The sequence below is a fragment of the Zootoca vivipara genome, chromosome 2 (genome assembly GCF_963506605.1).
Source record: "Zootoca vivipara chromosome 2, rZooViv1.1, whole genome shotgun sequence".
In the NCBI taxonomy this organism is placed as follows: Eukaryota; Metazoa; Chordata; class Lepidosauria; order Squamata; family Lacertidae; genus Zootoca; species Zootoca vivipara.
Window position 1 is genome coordinate 11047901 of NC_083277.1, and position 20960 is coordinate 11068860.

At 48.0% G+C, this 20960-nt stretch overlaps 1 protein-coding gene across 10 annotated transcripts in view; it reads left to right on the forward strand.

Moving 5' to 3' along the window:
* Window positions 1–20960, forward strand: part of TNXB (tenascin XB) — a 123639-nt gene that overhangs the window by 53230 nt on the left and 49449 nt on the right. For 7 of the 10 annotated variants that reach the window (XM_035107281.2, XM_035107290.2, XM_060269919.1 and 4 more), the window contains exons 7-17: window positions 980–1672; window positions 4260–4592; window positions 6572–6853; window positions 10083–10391; window positions 11675–11974; window positions 13162–13449; window positions 13754–14041; window positions 15439–15726; window positions 16877–17188; window positions 18672–18983; window positions 20272–20583. In XM_035107281.2, the coding sequence (XP_034963172.2) occupies window positions 980–1672; window positions 4260–4592; window positions 6572–6853; window positions 10083–10391; window positions 11675–11974; window positions 13162–13449; window positions 13754–14041; window positions 15439–15726; window positions 16877–17188; window positions 18672–18983; window positions 20272–20583 (3717 nt within the window). The remainder of the gene's footprint in view (window positions 1–979; window positions 1673–4259; window positions 4593–6571; window positions 6854–10082; window positions 10392–11674; window positions 11975–13161; window positions 13450–13753; window positions 14042–15438; window positions 15727–16876; window positions 17189–18671; window positions 18984–20271; window positions 20584–20960) is intronic. The other 3 variants (XM_035107289.2, XM_035107292.2, XM_035107294.2) reach the window with 3 other exon arrangements.

Sequence of the window (20960 nt, forward strand, 5' to 3'; positions counted from 1 at the left end):
CCAACTTCTGCTGTCCCACATTTTCTCCTCCCTAAATTTGGAGATTCCCTATGTGATGGATGCAGCTGTCCTATTTGGATTTTCAAAGCAATTAGGAATCTCTGGGTTTAGGGGGGAGAAAGTGCAGGACAGCAGCAGTTGGAGAACACCACATGGACAAGGCCTGCATGTTCATCTGTCTCCAGACTAGACAACAATGGTGGTGAAAAGGAAGCTCAGCAGTGGAAGGCAAGTGAGGCACCACCCCCAACCTCATTCTGCCCTCAGCCAATGCCTTCTTTCTTAAAACCAGTCCAGGGGGTAGGCCCTGGTTGTCACCTTCCTTCTCCTTTAAGCCCAGCAATGCCCCTTGAAAAACTCAGCCGGAAAGAGGATGGAGGCAAAGCTAGAACTAGTTGGCTCCACCTGCCATTGGCTCTGGCTCTTGCCTGTCATTGGCTATGGCCCCGCCTACAGTTGGGCTTTCCTGCCTTCCACCCCACCAGTCCCACATTCGGTGCCTCTCATCTTTCACCATAATATTTTCCCCACGTCTTTTCTATCCTAATATTATTACCACCTCATTATTTCCTTTTGACAGCTGCAGTGGCTTGTGGTCAGAAGATGGCATCCCTTTCTCTCCCACAGCCCCTTGTTCTTCCTTTCTCTTTACAGCTCACAGGTCTCTGGAGATCCGACGGACGGAAAGAGCCACAAGGGTGATTTCTGAGGAGAGCTCAAACTAACTGCCTTGCTTTTATTGCAGCTGATGTGAGAGCTTGAAGGAAGGTTTCCAAGAAGGGGTCAGCAGCGCACATGTCTCTTCTGTGGGGTGCCAACTCCATTGCAGGCTGCTTCAGAAGGGGTGGATGGGTGGGAAACCAGGGGGTTTTTCTACCAAACCTCTGCAATTGATTTACCACTTCCCATGCATCCCATCTCTACAGCTCACTTTCATCCCTTCCTTTGCTGTAACCGCCACCATTTTTGATCCCACCAGCACCAGCTCCGAGCCAGCCAGTCCGCCAGTACTCCACACCACCCCCCTCTTCTTCCCACCGAAGACCTGACTCTTCCTCCTCTGGGCCTGGAGCCGGGCAGCCGGGCAACAGGCCGCAGCCAGGCCGTCCCTCTTCCAACGTCGCCAAAGCTAAGGAGCTTTTCATGAAGAAAATGACAGAGAACATCTCGACCAAGCTCTCCCCGTACAACGGGACCCTCCTTGAGCGTTTGGAGAGCTACCTCCGCACCATAAACTTCCCTCTCCATGGCAACCGTACCATACAGAGTGTGGCCAGGGACATATACATCTATCTAATTCTCCGGAAGCCAGAGGAGGTCATAGAGAGTTTCAAGGACCGGCTTGATAGAGAGACTGATGATTTGCTTCAGAAAACAGAATCCCCAACTGTGAGAGGCAGTTACTCCCACTCAGACCACCCCAAGCCGGCTGTAGTAGGCAGCTCCTCGGGCAGCATTGAGGTCTCTCTGGACAGCGTGAGAGGGGTCTCTGACAACGTGGTCATCCTCTACCGCAATACGGGGACTGGAGAAGTAGGGGAGCTAGTGGTGCCTGGAGATTCCTCCAGAGCAGTTATCACCGGATTGGATCCTGGCACAACCTACCATGTGGAAATCCACGGGGTGCTGAAAGGACGTTCCTCTAAGTCATACTCCTTTATAAGCGCCACAGGTACCAGGATGGGTAGGACGTCCGTCTCCCAGGGTGGTTCGCTATCTCCTTCTTGCCTGTAATCATACAATCACATGCCTTGTCCGTGTTGCCACCAAACTGAATCTGTGTGCCGTCCAGACATGTGTTGCTTTCGCATTCTCCAGAACAGGAGTGGGGAACCATTTTTTTTAAAAAAGTCTCCATTCTCAGACCAAACGAGCAAGAGGCATTGTATTACATTTCAAGGACCCCTTCCAGCTAGTTGAAAAGACTTGAAGAGAGGGTGGAGCGTGACTGGCAAAGGTTGTGGCCTGGGGAGAGTGTGGCCCTGGGGAAGTTCTGAGGGCCGGATTGAGGAGGGCAGAGGGCCGCATTCCGCTCACAGACCTGAGGTTCCCCACCCCTGCTCCAGAAAGTTGTTCAGACAGTGGCCTGCTCATTCTTTTCTCTTTTTCCTAATGAACAGCTTTATTGTCTTCCTCACTCGTATCGTTCTTCACGCCAATGTCACAGTGTCCAACAGCTAATTATCTTCTTCTTCCTGAAGCCAAATAACGCAATCAGTTGCGGCTCCCGGATTTTTGTCCAGTCTGTTTTTTGTACTACACACTGCTTCTTGCAGTCACTGTGTTTGCCTTTGCTCCTTGTCTGTGTTGCCACAAGATCGTCTGAATGTCTGTGAATCAAACTACAATAGCCTTTGGAGGGGATCTAAACAAAACAAAAACAAAAAAACAGTTGTAGTTTGACTCCAACTCCCATGAGCCCCAACCAGCATGGCCACTGGCCAGCAGGATGATTCGAGTTGTAGTCCAACAAAGCCTTGAGGGGCAACCCCTGTCCTATGAATTTGCTTGCAAACAAATGGATATTTATAGACTTATTGATAAAAATGTTTATGATGATCCCAATCACGGATGATGCTAAATATAAATGATGTTTGGAGAGGAAAACAGGGTGACTGAGAAGGATTTAATTTAAGTATTCATTGCATTTTTATTCTGCTTTTCTGTCTAAAACACCAGCTTTGTCCAAACCTCCCCTTTTATCCTCTCTACAACCCTGCTAGGTAGGTTAGACCAGACATCCCCAAACTGCGGCCCTCCAGATGTTTAGGCCTACAACTCCCATGATCCCTAGCTAAGAGGACCAATGGTCAGGGATGATGGGAATTGTAGTCCAAAACATCTGGAGGGCCGAAGTTTGGGATGCCTGGGTCAGACTGAAATATAGCAACCGGCCCTAGATCACCAGTGCTCTAAACACAACCTCACACTGGCAGATTATTGTATCTAGTTTTAAGTATTTAGTTTAAGGTTATGCCTTGAACATTTATTAGGAAGACCCAAAGAGTTCTCTCTTTAAAATAAAAGGGGTACACCCCCCAAAAAAAAATTCATATTTTTTCACCTTTTGAATTTTGAAATTCCACTGAACTTTATGTTTCTGCAAAATGTTGTGTTGGCACTACTTCTTCTCAGTCACGTGATTTATTTATTTATCTTCCATTGTGCACCCTTTCCACAGCTACAGTCGAGTGCTGACCTTGGTCAAGACTAGAGTGTCTCTGGATACCTTTGTGTTTAACTGCTTTATTTTTCCTCCAGGCAAAGCAGTCGTCCTGAGCTGTTGCCTTCATGTTGCTTCTGTGTGGCTGAAAGATTTCTCCCCCAATCACACACTTTCTTTTGCAGCAATGTTGGCTTCTACCACGCACTCATCAAAACAGTTTACGTAGCTGCTGTTCCCACCATTCACTGCTCAGCATCTCTATGTGCCCACCTTAAAATTAACTGGGATATTTGAGTGGGGTTTGCGTGTGTGTGTTTTTTCAAGCAGGTGCTCTCTCTGACTGGGTGAAGAGGAAATTATTGGGGTTCTATCCAGTACCACAACGACTTCTGCCCATGTAACGGGACTTATTTTCCTCTCTCCACGTGCCTCAGTTGCCCTCATTGGGGAGAGACAGGGAGTCCCATTGCACAGATGGAAGTCCTTGTGCTAAAGGGATGATTTTGTGGGATACAACCCTTTTCTCACCCCCTCTTCTTGACGGGGTCAGCTCTGATACAGGTTTGGCTAGCATACATCTCCACTGAACTGGCCCCTGCTCTCCCCTGAAATCAGCATTCTTGCTTAGAATTAAAACAAAAGTTAAGTTTGGGCATGTAATTCTTAATAAAATTTACCCTCATTCAAATTTTCTTGACAAATTGGGTCTAGGTGAAAGTGGAGGGTGAGTTTAGTGTAAATACTTTCACCCATTGCAAAAACAAAACAAAACCCCACAACCCTACAAAAAAACTTAAAGCATTATATAAATTTTGTTAAATAAAATAAATAAATAGCACAAGGCCTGGAGCCCTCTTGAGATGTGCTATCAGTGACCCATGCCCTAAGTATATGGACTGCTACATTCTTTACTAGCTTAAGCCGTCACATAGCCTTCAAGGGCAGCCCACCGCCATAGAGTAGACTACAGTAGTCAATATGCCTTTCACCCTTATTCCACTCCCAGGGAATGGGGAGGTATACTAGTTGGAGTAAAGCCGGGGAGGAGGAGCAGAGGTTGCAATTTTCTCACCCAACATCTTTCTTTCTTCAGCTCCAGGATCTCCTTCAGCTGCCAAGACCCAAACTTTCCCTAGACTCACCACACAAAGCCCTGAAGGGCCACTGCGGGACCTGACTGTGACGGACGTCTCTCCGGACAGTCTCCGTGTGACTTGGTTGGCCCCACCCAGTTCCTTCCGCAGCTTTTCCCTTCAGTACAGGGACCCCAAATCCAGTGCCCCACCAGGGAAAATCAGAGTACCGGGGACAGAGAGAAGCGTCACCGTGATGGGTTTGACCCCCAGAACGGAGTACGAATTGGAGTTAAGTGGGGAGAAACCTGATAGGAGCTACAATCCTCCTCTAACTACAAAGACATCCACAGGTACATCGCTCTGGGCTCCCCGAATTGAGGAAGCTGCCATATGCAGAGTCAGATCATGGCCCCATCTAGCTCAGTATTGCCTACACTGACTTGCAGCAGCTCGCCAGGGTTTCAGTGGCCAATCCCAGCCATGCAAGGACCTTTTCCATTTAGAAGAGATGCTCTAGGCATGAGCCATAACCCTCATTTACCAGCTATATTTGATCACCTTTCTTTTTTCTAGGCCTCTTTTACTTTGTTTCAGAACCTGCACAAAGAAGACTTCATAACACCTCTTATAATACCTATTTCTGACACAAACCAGGAAGTTTTCTAACCCACTAACTCCCATATTTCTTCCAGACACATATTTTGGGGTTCAGCAGCCTGCTTGTCTGTTCTGGTGTGATAAACACCTTCCCCCCCTTCATTCCACTTTGCAGGATTCTGAGATGTTGGCGGTTATTTATCATGAGCTGCTTGCTGGGTGTGGGATGGGGGCATAGCTGCCAAGTTATCCCTTTTTAAAAGGGATTTTCCCTTATGCTGAATAGGCTTCCTTGCGAGAAAAGGGAAAACTTGGCAGCTATGGATGGGAGTCCAGCAACATTGAATCCTAAGGCATAAGGGAAGGAGGTCCCCACAACCATTCTAGAGGGTTACCTAGCAAGAGTTGCCATGTTGATCAGCGTCTATACTGCTGCAGTAATTAGTTACGTTTTATTTACTGTATTTTGGTTTTGTATTTTTTTTTAATATGATGGAGACTGCCCTGGGATCACCTGCATGTGATGATGGATGGTGCCACACACACCCTTGCAGTGGCGGGCTGTGACTTGAACACCTGCTTTTAGCATTGCACCACGTTTCCTGGAATCCTCTTCCCATGAAAGTGAATCAAGCCCCAACATGCCCATGTTCTTTCAGTGTTATATTGTTAACCTCCCTTTCCTCTCAACTCCTTCCCAAATTAGGCTGCGCACACACCCTACTTTTAAAGCACATCTCCACACCCCCAGTATTCTGAGAACTAGAGCATACCCCTCACAGAGCTATAATTCCCAACAACCTTGTACATTTCCCAGGCTTCTTGGGGGGGCATGATGTGCTTTCTATGTATGGTTCCCATGCAGCCTTGATCTGTTTTATTTCTGCAATTTTCAGTTCTCATTTTTAATGCTTCAGTGCTGTGTTACGATCTGTGTTGTATATTCTGTTCTATATCTGTGTACTGAAGAGCATAAGATGAACCTGCTGAATCAGAGCAAAGGCCCATCAGGTCCAGCATCCATCCTCTTCTCATAGTGGCCAATCGGATGCCTGTGGGAAGCCTGCAAGTGAGATATGAGCACAACAGCACTCTGCCTACCTTCGATTTCCAGCAACTGGCATTCAGAGGCAAAGAGAGGCACAGCACAGCCATCATGGCTAACAGCTGTTGATAGCCGTTGATAGCTGCCCAGAGTGGCTGGGGAAACCCAGCCAGATGGGCAGGGTATAAATTATTATTATTATTATTATTATTATTATTATTATTATTATTGCCTTGTCCTCCATGAACAGACTGGCTCCTATAGGCACCGCATGGGTAGTTTTCTGAAAATATAGTGGTGTAGAATCTGGAGATCAGTGAATTAATGAATGCAACCGATAACCTACCGTGAAATAAACCTCTTCAGTTCAGAGGAGGGACGGGACTGTAGCCAAGTTGCTCGCAGTCCACTGTTCCCTGGGCTCATGGATAGTGTCATTATACAGTTTGGTCATTAGGTGGCACTAGACTTGGTTGTGTAAGATAGAACACAGATCACGAAACAGCATTAAAACCAGCTAGAATTAAAAACTGCAGAAATAAAACAGACTTCTTCTGGGTAGGCTTGGTAAAATAAAATAAAAATACTTGGGGATTAGGATAATTATATTTTCTCCCATCCGCTTACTTCTTTCCTTTTTAAGAGTTCGGCAGCCGTCATCTTCTCCTCCTGTTGTTCATTTTTCAGCCCCGGCACCAGCAGTGGAAAAGCCCACTTTGGGGCACATCTCCGTCTCGGATGTCAAAGAGAACTCTGCCCGCCTGTCCTGGGACGTCCCCACGGGGACCTTTGACTCCTTTTTGATCCAGTATAAAGATGCTGAGGGCAAGCCGAAGAGTCTGCCCGTGGATGGAGGATCCCAGGAGGTCACCATCTATGACCTAGCGCCTTCCCGGAAGTACAAGTTCACTCTTTATGGACTCGTAGGCCGCAAGAGACATGGCCCTGTTTCCACAGAGATGGTTACAGGTGAGCGATGTCTCTCCAGAATGTTGGTTGGCATGCTTGATTTTTAGAGTTGAAATGAGTTTGGGGTGGGGGGTGGGGAATGCCGAGCAAATCCTAACTCAAATTGGCTTGCAAAAATAAGTCGCCATCACTATCCTGGACTCCTTCGGGGAGGGGGGGACACCAGGGTGTGAAATTTCTAAATTTATAAATTAAATAAACAATAGCCTACCCTTCCCTTCAGGTATGAGTGTCGTTGCTTTTGCAGCCAAAACAGTCCCATCCATGCAAAAGAGGGACGTGGCAAGGTTTGCAGAAGTAACCCCAGAAAAAGTTAGTAGTGGGGGGGGGGAACATATGGGTGAACTCCAAAACAGCCCAACCACCACATTTCATTGCAGGTCCCATTTGCTTATATACCTATTTTTTAAAAAAAAAATGGGGGGAAAGTCAAAGCCAGATACTCACCAGGGGCAATGTTATTCCTGCATAGAAACAAATGAGGCAGATTTTCCAACAATTATAACCATGCCTTGCCAATTTTGTTGCATCAGATTAACGATGATTACATTATAAATTGTTGCGCTGAAATTTCTCTCTCCCACAAATTACGTATTCCAACGCTTCCAGTTATCCAGACCGTTGGATCCATCTGTTTTTCTTTCTTTTAAAAGTGCATTTGAATTGGCATATTATTATCTACAAAGTAATCAACAATATTTTCAGAAGTAATATTCGGAGCTTGAATTCCGCCCTGTCTCAGATTTGAAAAATGTGCAAATGTTAATTCAAGGCAGCCTAATCTGCTGGAATATCTGCTGCTTCTGAAATGCCCATGTAATTTCCAGGCCTTCCTTCCTAACTTTATCCAGAACCATAATTTTGCAGAAATGCAGACACCTAATATGTGGTACTGAGCACAGGATTAAGAATGTAAGAGCCTTTCTGCTGGATCAGGCCGTGGGTGCTATGCAGCATGCATGGCCCTGGCACTGAAATTTGTGGGTGCCCAGCCAAATTCATGGGGAATGTTGTGGGTGCTTGGGCACCCAGGGCCCCAGGGGGTTGGCACCTGTGCATTCAGAGATGTATGATTTTAGAGTCAGAATATAGCCAATATGGCAACTAGATCCTGATATTTTTATTTTCCATGAATCTGTCTAATCCCCTCTTTAAAGCCATCCAGGTTGGCGGCCACTGCTACACCCTGTGGTAGTAAATGCCACTGTTTAACTTTGCCCTGTGGAAGGAAGCACTTCCTCCTTGAATATCCAACCGTTGAGAGACAGAGAAAATGCCATTTCATTTCCATTTCATTCCCTGCTCTGGAGTGCTTATGTACTGGATTTCAGGAAATTCAAAATGGCTGCCACCATCAAAATGGCTGCCTCTGTTGCCGCTCAGTCTTATAGAAGCAGTACAAATTTTTTACAGAGTGGGCGGGTCATTTCCCTCAACAGCTTATTTTAGTCAATAGGTGCTGTGTTAATTGTACGCCTCCCCAAAAAGGACAGTGATAGAAGCCAGGCATGTTAAAAACACAAAGTCAAACTGTGCCGTTCCAGTCAGTCCTGGTTTTGAACCTGAAATGCACAGGGAAACTTTAATTGCATTTAGATTTCTTTGTTTCCTTTTCCAGATAGAAATGTCTTGTAAAATCCCAGAGATGTTTTACTTGAAAGCAGGCCTAAAGGTTTAAAAACTATCCCATCATGGTGTTGCTTTAAAATATATATATAATTCTCCAAGAGGAGGGAGGAATCAGAGAGAAATTGTCCGTGTCGCATGTATGCCTAATCTATACTAAGCCCTACTGAGTTCCGTGGGATTTACTCCCAAGTAAACATGGCGCTGATGAGTTGGCAAAATGGTTTGGCCAAAGAAAAAGTAAGCTGAGGACAAAGTACCTCTTCTAGGCCCAAGGGTGTGGGCAGCAGAATACAGCTGTATCTGTGAAGAAGCTCTGACCAAAAAGCAGGAATGGAATTTTTATGACTCAAAGTTATTACACTGAGGCAACAGAAACCCCTTTCAGCCCAGGCCTGTGGTCTGACTCCAACATTTTGTGGCCCTGGGAGTGTCAGATGTCAAGGAAATACTATCTGACTTTTAGAAGACATCTGAAGGCAGCCCTGTAGAGGGAAGTTTTTAATGTTTGATTTTTTTTTTTACTGTGCTTAATATTTTTAATTTGTTGGAAGCTGCCTAAAGTGGCTGGGGCAACCCAGTCAGATGAGTGGCATATAAATAATGAATTTTCTTCATCATCACATGAGCTCAGCTCTCCAACTTTCTGTCTATATCCTAAAGCCAGTTCCCTCCTCACAAAATTCATTACGCCCTCCAACATTTTTCCAATGATAATTGTTGTTGTTGTTTAGTCGTTTAGTCGTGTCCGACTCTTCGTGACCCCATGGACCATAGCACGCCAGGCACTCCTGTCTTGCACTGCCTCCTGCAGTTTGGTCAAACTCATGATCGTAGCTTCAACAACACTGTCCAACCATCTCGTCCTCTGTCGTCCCCTTCTCCTTGTGCCCTCAATCTTTCCCAACATCAGGGTCTTTTCCAGGGAGTCTTCTCTTCTCATGAGGTGGCCAAAGTATTGGAGCCTCAGCTTCATGATCTGTCCTTCCAGTGAGCACTCAGGGCTGATTTCCTTCAGAATGAATAGGTTTGATCTTCTTGCAGTCCACGGGACTCTTAAGAGTCTCCTCCAGCACCATAATTCAAAAGCATCAATTCTTCGGCGATCAGCCTTCTTTATGGTCCAGCTCTCACTTCCATGCATCACTACTGGGAAAACCATAGCTTTAGCTATACAGACCTTTGTTGGCAAGGTGATGTCTCTGCTTTTTAAGATGCTGTCTAGGTTTGTCATTGCTTTTCTCCCAAGAAGCAGGCATCTTTTAATATTGTGACTGCTGAGTCTTTTAATTTCGTGACTACAATTGAGGAGATTGCTTTAATAATATTATTATAATAATAATTTATTAGACTTGTTAGTCTATTGCAACCAAAATGTCTCTGATGTATGTCTTGTGCAAAATTGCATGCAACAATGTGAATATTAGGGGGGAAATGCACATAAATGCTGGATTTTTTTGCATGTTGATGTGGAAATATAGAGAACTGAATTGAAACCTGGAAAAACAAGAAACTCAGAAAAATTGACACTGGCAGATCCATCCTTAGCTCAGTCCCAGCACTCCCTTTAAAAAAATATATTCTTTGCTTCATTGCTCTCTAGGCAAAGTCCCAGCCCCAGAGAAGAAACCAGAGAGAGAAGTGACAGCTCCACCCGGCCTGGGAGAACTCTCCACCTCAGATATCACCAGCAGTTCTGTCCGTCTCTCCTGGACTGTCCCCTCTGGGAGATTTGATTCCTTCCTGGTCCAGTACAAGGATGCTGAGGGAAGACCCCAAGTGCTGCCCCTGGAGGGGGACTCCCGTGAAGTCACCATCCCTAGCCTGGCTCCTTCCCGCAAATACAGGTTCAATCTCTACGGTATCTCCGGTCGCAAACGTCTCGGCCCAGCCACGGCAGATGTCACCACAGGTCAGCAGAAGGCCTGCCATGAACTATAGTATTGTGTTTGCAGGAAATGGTGTCTTTTCCCCACTCTAACCCATTTCCTTTTCCAGGGCGTAGTCAGGGCCGGTGCATCCATTTAGGCGGACTAGGCCATTGCCTAGGGCGCGAAAATGGAGGGGGCACTGCCGAGCCTGCCCCGCAAACCCCCCGTGCCACCACCGCCCTCCCAAGGCGCGCGCTCGCGCTCCTCCCGCCTATGGAGGGGAAGCCGAGAGCTCCCCGGCGGCGGCCGCAGCTAGCGAGCGGCGGTGATAGTGGCGGCAAGCTCCCGCAGTCAAAGCCTTCAGCTATGGGTGCTGCCGCCGCCACCCACCCACCCACTCGCTCGCCGAGGAGCCCCCAGTGTCCCCTCCACAGGCGGGAGGAGCGCGAGCCAAAAGGAGAGCTCAGCGCCCTCCCGCCCACAGAGGGGACACTGTGAGCTCCCTAGAGGCTGTAGTGAGCAAGCGGCGGCAGCGCCCGCTGCTGAAGCCTTCAGCTATGGGCGCTGCTGCCGCCGCCACCACCACCACTGCTCACTCACTGCAGCCGCCGCCGCTGAGGAGCTCAAAGCATCCCCTCCACAGGCGGGAGGGCGCCGAGCTCCCCCCTTGGCCCGCGCTCCTCCTGCCAATGGAGGGGACGCAGGGGCATCAGCAGTGTGCGTGCGTGTGTCATGACGCATGAGCCTGGGGGGCACCAGAAGGTGTTTTTGTCGAGGGCGCAAAAAGCCCTAGCACCGCTCCTGGGCGTAGTGTTTCGTTTATCCTTCACCCAGGACGCAACTGTACACAGAATTCAATCATGTCTTTGCATCTAGACAATGACGGGACAAGTGTGGCTATTACCCCACTTATCTGGGTGTAAGCCCCCTTGAAGTCTGAGTAAGACTCATTTAGGATTGTGCTGTAGCATGATTTCACCTTCTCTGAAGCCCTGCAAAAGTTTTGAGTGCTGAAAGTGCTCTTTTAAAAAACCAGTGACCTTAGATTACCGTATATGAAAGGGTGGGTGCCACCTATCCACATAAGCACTCCTGTGGCCTTTTCAACAGGCAAAACGAAAATAAACACCCAGAACAAGGGCTGACATTCAAGGTGCATATTATAGCGCAGTCCTACATATTCAGCTGCTTTTCCTGCCATGACCAGGAAAGCAGGAATGAGTGCGCTGGCTTAGAAACATTATGTGTGGATCTCTAGGCCTATGGAGGGCTGCTGCTGCTGCTGCTGCCCTTTATTATATTTCGTCTTGCTTCCCCAAAACAGCATCAAGGGACGAAGAGCCTGTACCTGAGCCTGAGCCAGAACCTGTCCTTGGTGACCTCTCCATCTCGGATGCCACCAGCAACTCTGTCCGTCTCACATGGAGCGTCCCCACTGGCAGCTTTGACTCCTTCTTTCTCCAGTACAAGGACTCCGAGAACATTGACCAAGCCCTGACCATAGACCGAAATTCCCGCGAGGCAACTGTTCCTAATTTGGTTCCTTCCCAAAGATACAGATTCTTCCTCTATGGAATCTCTGGGCCCCAGCGTCTTGGACCTGTCTCAGCTGATGCCACCACAGGTTAGCACAAGCATTCAGTCCACGTACTGTATATGCCTTTTCTAACTGGCAGAGCGTTTGTCCTCTTTCTCCTTTTGGGATGGCAAGGTCAGAAAAAGATGGAGCCGCAACCTGAATCCTAAAACTTTGGAACGCCATCTTGCTCTGTGGTGCTACGAGAGCAGTGGATTCGTTTTGCGATTTCCCCCCTGCAAAATTAAATTAAAAGAATTTAATTTAAAAGACAACATTAAAGGAGCGGCAAGCTTATTTCACAGCCATTACTAAGGAAACACAGGAACTGTAGTTCTGCTAATGAGCCGTGCAAATTGCAGTGCTACTAAGGAGCCATGGGAACTGTGGAGCCATGGGAATTGCAATATTCCTAAGGAGCCATGGGAACTGTGGTTCAGTGAAAGTGTAGGGGATCTTTAGAATGGAAATCACAGTATCTCCAGAAAGCTATAGATCTCGGGATGCTTTGGAGGATATTTGCATGGGTTGGTAGATGTGGAAGTCAAGCTGGATAAAACTTTTTTAAAAAAATTCATTTTCAGCTATTATCATTGTTTTTAATGTTTCTCTCCAAGGGCCTTTTGATTAAATTTGACAGATGTCACCAGGCTGCCAAGTCTCCCGTTTTCCCTGGAAAATCCCCATTTTTCCAGCTGTTCCTAGCTGAAAAAATGGATTTTTTTGTTTTCCCCCGGTTTATTCTGGTGCGGCGGCCATTTTGGAACTGGGCGGAGCATGCTCAGAAGCAACTTGGCTGTTCGGCAGTGGAATTTGCTGCCAAGGAGTGTGGTGGAGTCTCCTTCTTTGGAGGTCTTTAAGCAGAGGCTTGACAGGCATATGTCAAGAATGCTTTGGTGGTGTTTCCTGCTTGGCAGGGGGTTGGACTGGATGGCCCTTGTGGTCTCTTCCAACTCTATGATTCTATGACTTTTGATGCTGCTCTGCCCAGTTCCAAAATGGCTGCAGTGCGACTTCCGGTCTGCTATTTCAAGCCCGGTCCCTTATTTCTCTGACAGCAACTTGGCAGGTATGGATGTCACATGGTTTACGCATGACCTGGAGATGAAACGGCCATCTCTAGATTAGCCGGCTGTCACAGAGCTCATAAGGAGGGCCTTCTGCCTCTGTCTCATTTCTTCCTTCCTACACCCGTTAAGAAGTACATTCTCATCTCTTCCTCTTCTGTTTTGCAGCCCCACTACCAACAACGCCTGCTCCTCAGCCCAGCTTGGGAGAGCTCTTGGTCTCAGACATCACCACTGACTCTGCCCGTCTCTCCTGGACTGTCCCCACTGGGAGCTTCGACTCCTTCCTGGTCCAGTACAAGGATGCGGAGGGGAAGCCTCAAGCCCTTCCAGTGGACGGAGGTTCCCGCGAGGTCACCATCTCCAGCCTCGTGCCTTCCCGAAGATACAAGTTCAACCTTTACGGACTCTCTGGTCGCAAGCGTCTGGGTCCAGTTTCTACTGACACAGTCACAGGTCAGCAAGGGGAGGTTCTAAAGACCTTTTGCCAGTCTTAATACATTGCCATGGGTATAGCTTAGAGATATATCTGCTTAGAGATAAATATGCAGAAAGTCCCAGATTCAGTCCCTGACATCTCCAGATAGGGCTAGGAGAGATTTCTTGCCTCACACCCTGGAGAGCTGCTAGCAGTCAGTCTGAATACTACTGAACTAGATGGACCAATGGTCCAACTCAGTATAAGGTAGCTTCTTATTTTCCTGTGAACCACCCTGGTAGGTCAAATGATTTCTCTCTCTACTACTATCTGTTTCCCCAGCATCACTTCCAAAGGAACCCCCAATTGCTCCCAGCCTGGGGGAGCTCTCTGCTTCTGATGCCACCAGCAATTCCATCCGTCTCTCCTGGACTGTCCCCACGGGGAACTTTGACTCTTTTCTGATCCAGTACAAGGATGCTGAGGGCAAACCCCAGGCGATTCCAGTGGAGGGAGCTTTCCGTGAGACCATCGTCCCCAATCTGGTTCCTTCCCGCAGATACAAGTTCAACCTTTACGGACTCACTGGCCGCAAACGCCTCGGCCCCATCTCCACAGATGCCACCACAGGTCAGCAGCAAGAGTCATTTGGGCTGGATGTGTTTTAGTTTTCTTGTTTTCTCAGAGGGCATCAGCGGTGTCAGAAGTGGCTGCCGAACACTCACATTTATTGCTTTCCCATTGATTCCATAGGCCTTGGTTCCAAGGGACTCCTTTCAGGATACAGCTACTCAATCAGTGTGGTGGGTGGGTGAGAGGAGCAATCTTTGTATGTTCTGAGTAGGGATTGGGGAGAAAACTGAAACATTTTGCATTTATTGGTAAATCCACCCAATTCACTTTTTCCAAACCAATGCACAACCTGAAACACATTCATCTTTTGAAATTTGTGTTTCTCTTAAATCTTATAATACAGTTCTCCAGGTGAGTAATGTGTACAAAAATGAATATACTAAAGATTGCATATAAATGCATATATTACATCTTCCTGTATAGATAAAGATGCTGGGCTAACATTTCACAGCTCCTTTTGTGGGATTTGTGGTGCCACATCAAAATTTTAGATTCACATGAAATCAGAGCGAAGCCCCCATTGGAGAATTGATAGTCCCTCATCACAATCTTGGATTTTCATGAAGTCAGGGCAGGGAAGTTACGGAAAGAGAAGGCAGGTTGCACAGCACCAGGGGCCACTGCATGGGAGTCAGAGTGAAGAAACATTGACAGGAGAAATGTGACGTAAAACAACACTAGAAGTTTGAGTAATGCAAGGTTGATTGATTTAGTGATTGCTTGCTTCAGTTTACTTATAGTATATAATGCTTTCCCACAATGAGCTGTGCCAAGGGCGGTTTACAACAAACACTCAAAACATCAAAATACAAATATACAAAATACAGAGCATGTCAGAGCATGACACATTTGACTATCCCATTGCGACCATGAGAAAAAGTTCTTTCTAACCACTTCCTCCACATTCTTATAAACTTCTATAATATGCGCCCTCCTCAGTTCTTTTATCTTCTAAACCAGTGTTTCTCAACCTTTTTTGGGCCACGGCACACTTGTTCCGTGAAAAAAATCACGAGGCACACCACCATTAAAAAAGTTAAAAAATTTAACTCTGTGCCGCCCTATATTATAATTATGACTGTAAGAAACACTTGCCAAATATTGCTTTCCAGCGGGTCAGTGTTGTGTATTGGCGGCCGCCAGGCTCGTTTGCATTGAGCTTTGGGAAAGAGGAGGAGAAATATTGCTTTCCGGTGGGTCAGTATTGTTTATTGGCGGCCGCCAGGCACGTGACAATGCAAATCGCCCTTCTCGTCGCCGCACGTCGCGGCACACCAGCCAGCGTCTCGCGGCACACTAGTGTGCCGCGGAACAGTGGTTGAGAAACGCTGTTCTAAACTGCCCACCCAGGAGAGCATTTGTTCAGCAGCATCTACTTCTTTCTGTTCCTCCAGCATCACCTACAAAGGAACCCTCGATTGCTCCCAGCCTGGGGGAGCTCTCTGCTTCTGATGCCACCAGCAATTCCGTCCGTCTCTCCTGGACTGTCCCCACAGGGATCTTTGACTCTTTCCTGATCCAGTACAAGGATGCTGAGGGAAAACCTCAGGCAATCCCAGTGGAGGGAGCCTTCCGCGAGACCATCGTCCCCAATCTGGTTCCTTCCCGCAGATACAAGTTCAACCTTTATGGACTCACTGGCCGCAAGCGCCACGGCCCCATCTCCACAGATGCCACCACAGGTCAGCTGCACTTGATGAGCTGGGGCCCTTTTCTGCGATCTATTTTCTATGTCAATTCATGCAAAGATAGTGGCTGAGCCCATGTGGGGTTCTCTCAGTGACTGTCCAAACCAACCTGGAGCCTGTGACCATCATCTGAGGTCCTTCTTCGTGTTCCTCCTTGCCTGGAGGTGTTTCAGAATTTCCACCTTCCTTATTAATTTCCTTCTTTCCTCAGGAAGCAGCACCAGTGTCAGAAGTGGCCACCTAACAGTCAAACTTACTGCTTTCTCTCTGATTTTACAGTAGCTGTGTTGACACAAACGTCTTCCCAACGTTCTATCTGTTCCTTCTCTTTCCTATTTGTCTTTTACTCTTCTCTTTCCCACCCCCGTTGATCCATCTGTACTGTTCTGCGCATCCCTCAAAGATACAGTTACATAGCCAGTGTAGTGGAGGGGAGAAGGACCCAAATTGATGGGGGACCAAACTGAATCATTTTGCACTTCTCAGTAAATCTCCCCAATTCACACTTTCCAAAGCAACAGGCAGACCCAAACACAATCATTCTTCGACAGTTGCTCTGTCCCAGCTCCTGCCAACCTAGCAGTTCTCTAAGGTTCACAATGCAGTTCTCCAGCCTAGCAATACATCCAACAATGTGTGTGCTGGGGGGGAACGTTGTATTTTTTATGTTGTGAACTGCCCTGATATCTATGGGTGAAGTGCAGTATACAAATTTTAATAGTAGTAGTAGCTTAGCTCTCACTCAGGGTTGGGGAATCTCATTTGGTCTGGGAGCCATATGCGGCTCTTGGGACTGTCTGCTGGATACACACCCTCCCCTCAGGACGCACCTCACAAGCCTTGCTTTAGTCTTTTGGCCTGACTTGGATTGTGTCCTTGGGCTCTGATACTGCGCTTGCTTGCTTGCTTGGGTGGATGATAGAGAGACATGTCTGAGGGCATGCAGAAAACAGCCTACTTTACAAAGGCAACATTGACATTCATGGCTCCACCCCCTTTTGCCTCTAGCCACACCCACCATTGGCCTGGGGACTTTCGGAGGTAGAGCAGAAGGGAATGCATCCTCAGGATGGTAAAAGTGTCCCCCACCCCTGCCCCACATCTTGTCCCACTGCTATGGGGTTACAATTTCTCTCTGTTTTAGCTGCTGTAGGAACACCACCAAAGGCCACCACGGAAAAGGTCACCGTCGTTCAGCTCAGCCTGGACCAGCTGTCCGTTTCTGACATCACCAGTGACTCGGCCCGTCTCTCTTGGACCGTCCCAACGGGGAATTTTGACTCCTTCCTAGTGGAGTACGAAGATGCAGATGGGAGGCCGCAGGCCTTGCCCGTGGATGGGGCTTCCCGCACGCTCACTGTCCCCAACCTGGAGCCCTCCCACAGATACACATTTAACCTCTACGGACTTTACCGTGGCAAGCGCTATGGCCCCCTGCCAGTGGAGGCTGTCACAGGTCAGCAATGGATGAATTGGCCGACAGGGCTGTGGTCTCCCCCCTCCCCCTCCCCGGCCACACTTTTGTGCTTTCTTCCTCAGGGCGCACCTGCAGCATCGGAAGAAGATGCATCCCAGCCTATGAATTTCTGTTCTCTTTCAGGCATACCTTTTGAGTTCTACACCTGAAGGGCCTTTCTTGGTTGGTGGGAGGAGAAAAAAACCTCTCTGCTCGAGTGATAGCCTGGCCCACAGGCAGATACTTACTTTTTACATTCATATTAACATTGAGCTGAAAGTTCCTTCTCCCCTTCCGCAGCAAACCATTTTCCCAGCCCCATTTGCAGTGCATTTATGGCAGGTTTGAAGGGGCCTGTGGAGACAGATCATAGAAAATCTGAGGTGGCAAGGTGACTTGCGTAGAAAAGAGTGGCACCTCCCCCCCCCTTCTTGCTTCCTTAAATATACAGCACCATGTCACTCCACAATTCCATAGCTACATGGTAGATCAATTGCTTTGCATGTAAAAGATCCCAGATTTAATATCGGACGCCTCCAGTCCATTTAAAAAAGGAAGATGGAGCAAGTGATCAGGAATTTTGTCTGACTAGTGATGGAGATCCTAGTACCCTCCAGATGTTTTTGGACCCCAGGTCCCATCAGGCCCAGCCAGCATGGTTGATGGCGTGGGATTATAGGAGTTATAGTCCAACAACTTCTGGAAGGCACTGGGTTCTACATCCCGGCCACAATTGCTGGAGAACTGTGGACCAGGAAAATCTAGCTTGTTAAACTTCTCCTAGCGACTCTAAACTCCATTAACAAACTACGAACCCCAGGATTCCTTTAGCAGGGAAGCCATGACTCTGACACTGGGCCTCAGTCGCCAGCGGTGTAACATATTTGCAGCTGAATTTTCATTGTGCCTTATTTTCTTTTTAAAAATAAGATAATGTTGAAACTGTTGCAGAAATGCAACAAGCTAAGCTAATCCCAAAACTAGAAAAAGGAGAAACTGGGAAGAACCAGCAATGACTGTTTTCTCCATGCCTACCAGCATGCATTGCCCCGTTCACATATAATTTAGCTCTGTATGTGTTCGGATCCTCATTTGGCCTGGGAGCCATATGCGGCCCTCCAGGCATCTGAATCTGCCCCTTGGAACTATCCGCTGGACGCACACCTCACAAGCCTTGCTTTTGTCTTTTGGCCTGACTTGGATTGTGTCCTTGGGCACTGATACTGCACTTGCTTGCTTGGTTGTTTGGGTGGGTGATAGAGAGAGGTGTCTGAGTGCATTCAGAAAACAACCTACTTTACAAAGGTAACATTGACATTCATGGCTCCACCTCCTTTTGCCTCTAACCACACCTACCATTGGCCTGGAGACTTTTGGAGGTAGACTGGAAGGGAATGCATCCCTCAGGCTGGTGACAGAGTCCCCCACCCCTGCCCCACATCCTGTCCCACTGCTATGGGGTTACACACTCTCTCTGTTTTAGCTGCTGTAGGAACATCACCAAAGGCCACCACAGAAAAGGTCACCGTCGTTCAGCTCAGCCTGGACCAGCTGTCCGTTTCTGACATCACTAGTGACTCGGCCCGCCTCTCCTGGACCGTCCCAACGGGGAATTTTGACTCCTTTCTAGTGGAGTACGAAGATGCAGATGGGAGGCCGCAGGCCTTGCCCGTGGATGGGGCTTCCCGCACACTCACTGTCTCCAACCTAGAGCCCTCCCACAGATACACGTTTAACCTCTACGGACTTTACCGTGGCAAGCGCTATGGCCCCCTGCCAGTGGAGGCTGTCACAGGTCAGCAATGGATGAACTGATTGACTGGGCTGTGGTCTCTCCCCTCCCCCCCCCAAGCATACTTTTCTCCTTTCTTTCTCAGGGCACATCGGAAGCATTGGAATAAGATGCATCCCAGCCTATGAATTTCTGTTCTCTTTCAGGCATACCTTTTGAGCGCTATTTCTTGAGGGCCTTTCTTAGGTGGCGGGAGGAGAGAAAAACCTCTCTACTCGAGTGATAGCGTGGCCACAAGCAGATACTTACTTATTTACATTTATCTTAACATTGAGCTCAAAGTTCCTTCTCCCTCTCCGTTGCAAACCACTTTCACAGCCCTGTTTGACATCACCAGTGACTCAGCCCATTTGCCCTCCACTTATGGCAAGTTTGAAGGGGCCTAGGTAAAAGGATTGTAGAAAATTTGAGATGGCTATGAGACTTGCTAGGTTGCAAACTCTGGTTTGCTAAGGGTCTCCTAACAACTCTTGTCTCCCTTAACGAACCAGAAATCCTAGGATTCTTTTAGGAGGGAAGCCATGGCTCTTAAAGGGCCTCAGTCTCCCATGGTGTAAGATATCTGCAGCTAAATTTTCATAGTGTCTTATTTTTAAAAATCTGAAGGAAAAAAACCCAAATCAATTTTAAACTGCTGCAGAAATGAAACAAGCTGAACATGGGTGTAGCCAAGGGGGGCAGCTGCCTTACAGATCAAGTAAAACAATCAAAATATTGACCAATCATGTGGCTTCTGCCCCCCTAATAAAAGTCCTGCCCGCCCCCAACAAACTCCTGGCTATGCCCATGAAGGTGAACCCAAAACTAGAAAACGGAGAAATTGGGAGAAACCAAAGCTGACTGCTGTCCATGCCTACCAGAATGCAGTGCCCCTTTCACATATAGCTTAGCTGTCTTGAGGTTGGTGAACCTCATTTGGGTTGTGAGTCATAAGCAGCCTCCCAGGCATCTCAGTCTGGCCCTTGGAATGATCCACTGAACACACCCCTCACAAGCCTTGCTTTGTACCCAAGTCTTTTGGCCTGACTTGGATTGTGTCTTTGGATCCGGATGCTGTTCTTGCTTGCTTGCTTGGGTGGATGATAGAGATACGTGTCTGAGCGCTTTCAGAAAACAACCTACTTTACAAAGGCAACATTGACATCCATTGCTCCACCCCGTTTTGCCTCTAGCAACACCCACCAGAGGTTGACCTGAAGGAAATGCATCCCTCAGGCTGGTGGCAGAGTCCCCCACCCCTGCCCTACATTTTGTCCCACCACAATGGGGTTACACGTTCTCTCTGTTTTAGCTGCTGTAGGAACACCACCAAAGGCCACCACTGAAAAGGTCACCGTCGTTCAGCTCAGCCTGGACCACCTGTCCGTTTCTGACATCACCAGTGACTCGGCCCGTCTCTCCTGGACCGTCCCAACGGGGAATTTTGACTCCTTTCTAGTGGAGTACGAAGATGCAGATGGGAGGCCGCAGGCATTGCCCGTGGATGGGGCTTCCCGCACGCTCACTGTCCCCAACCTAGAGCCCTCCCACAGATACACGTTTAACCTCTACGGACTTTACCGTGGCAAGCGCTATGGCCCCCTGCCAGTGGAGGCTGTCACAGGTCAGCAATGGATGAATTGGCCACCTGAGCTGTGGTCTTTCCCCTCCCCTCCCCCCAGCATACTTTTCTCCTTTCTTCCTCAGGGCACATCGGAAGCATCAGAAGAAGATGCATCCCAGCCTATGAATTTGTTCTCTTTCAGGCATACCTTTTGAGCTCTACACCTGAAGGGCCTTTCTTGGGTGGTGGGAGGAGAGAAAAACCTCTCTGCTCGAGTGATAGTCTGGCCCACAGGCAGATACAGTCGGACCTCGGTTCCCAGGTGCCTTGGGAGTCGAACGTTCCAGCTCCTGAACGATCGAAAACCGGAAGTGAGTGTTCTGGTTTTCGAACGTTCTTTTGGAAGCCGAATGTCCGATGAGGCTTCTGAGGCTTCC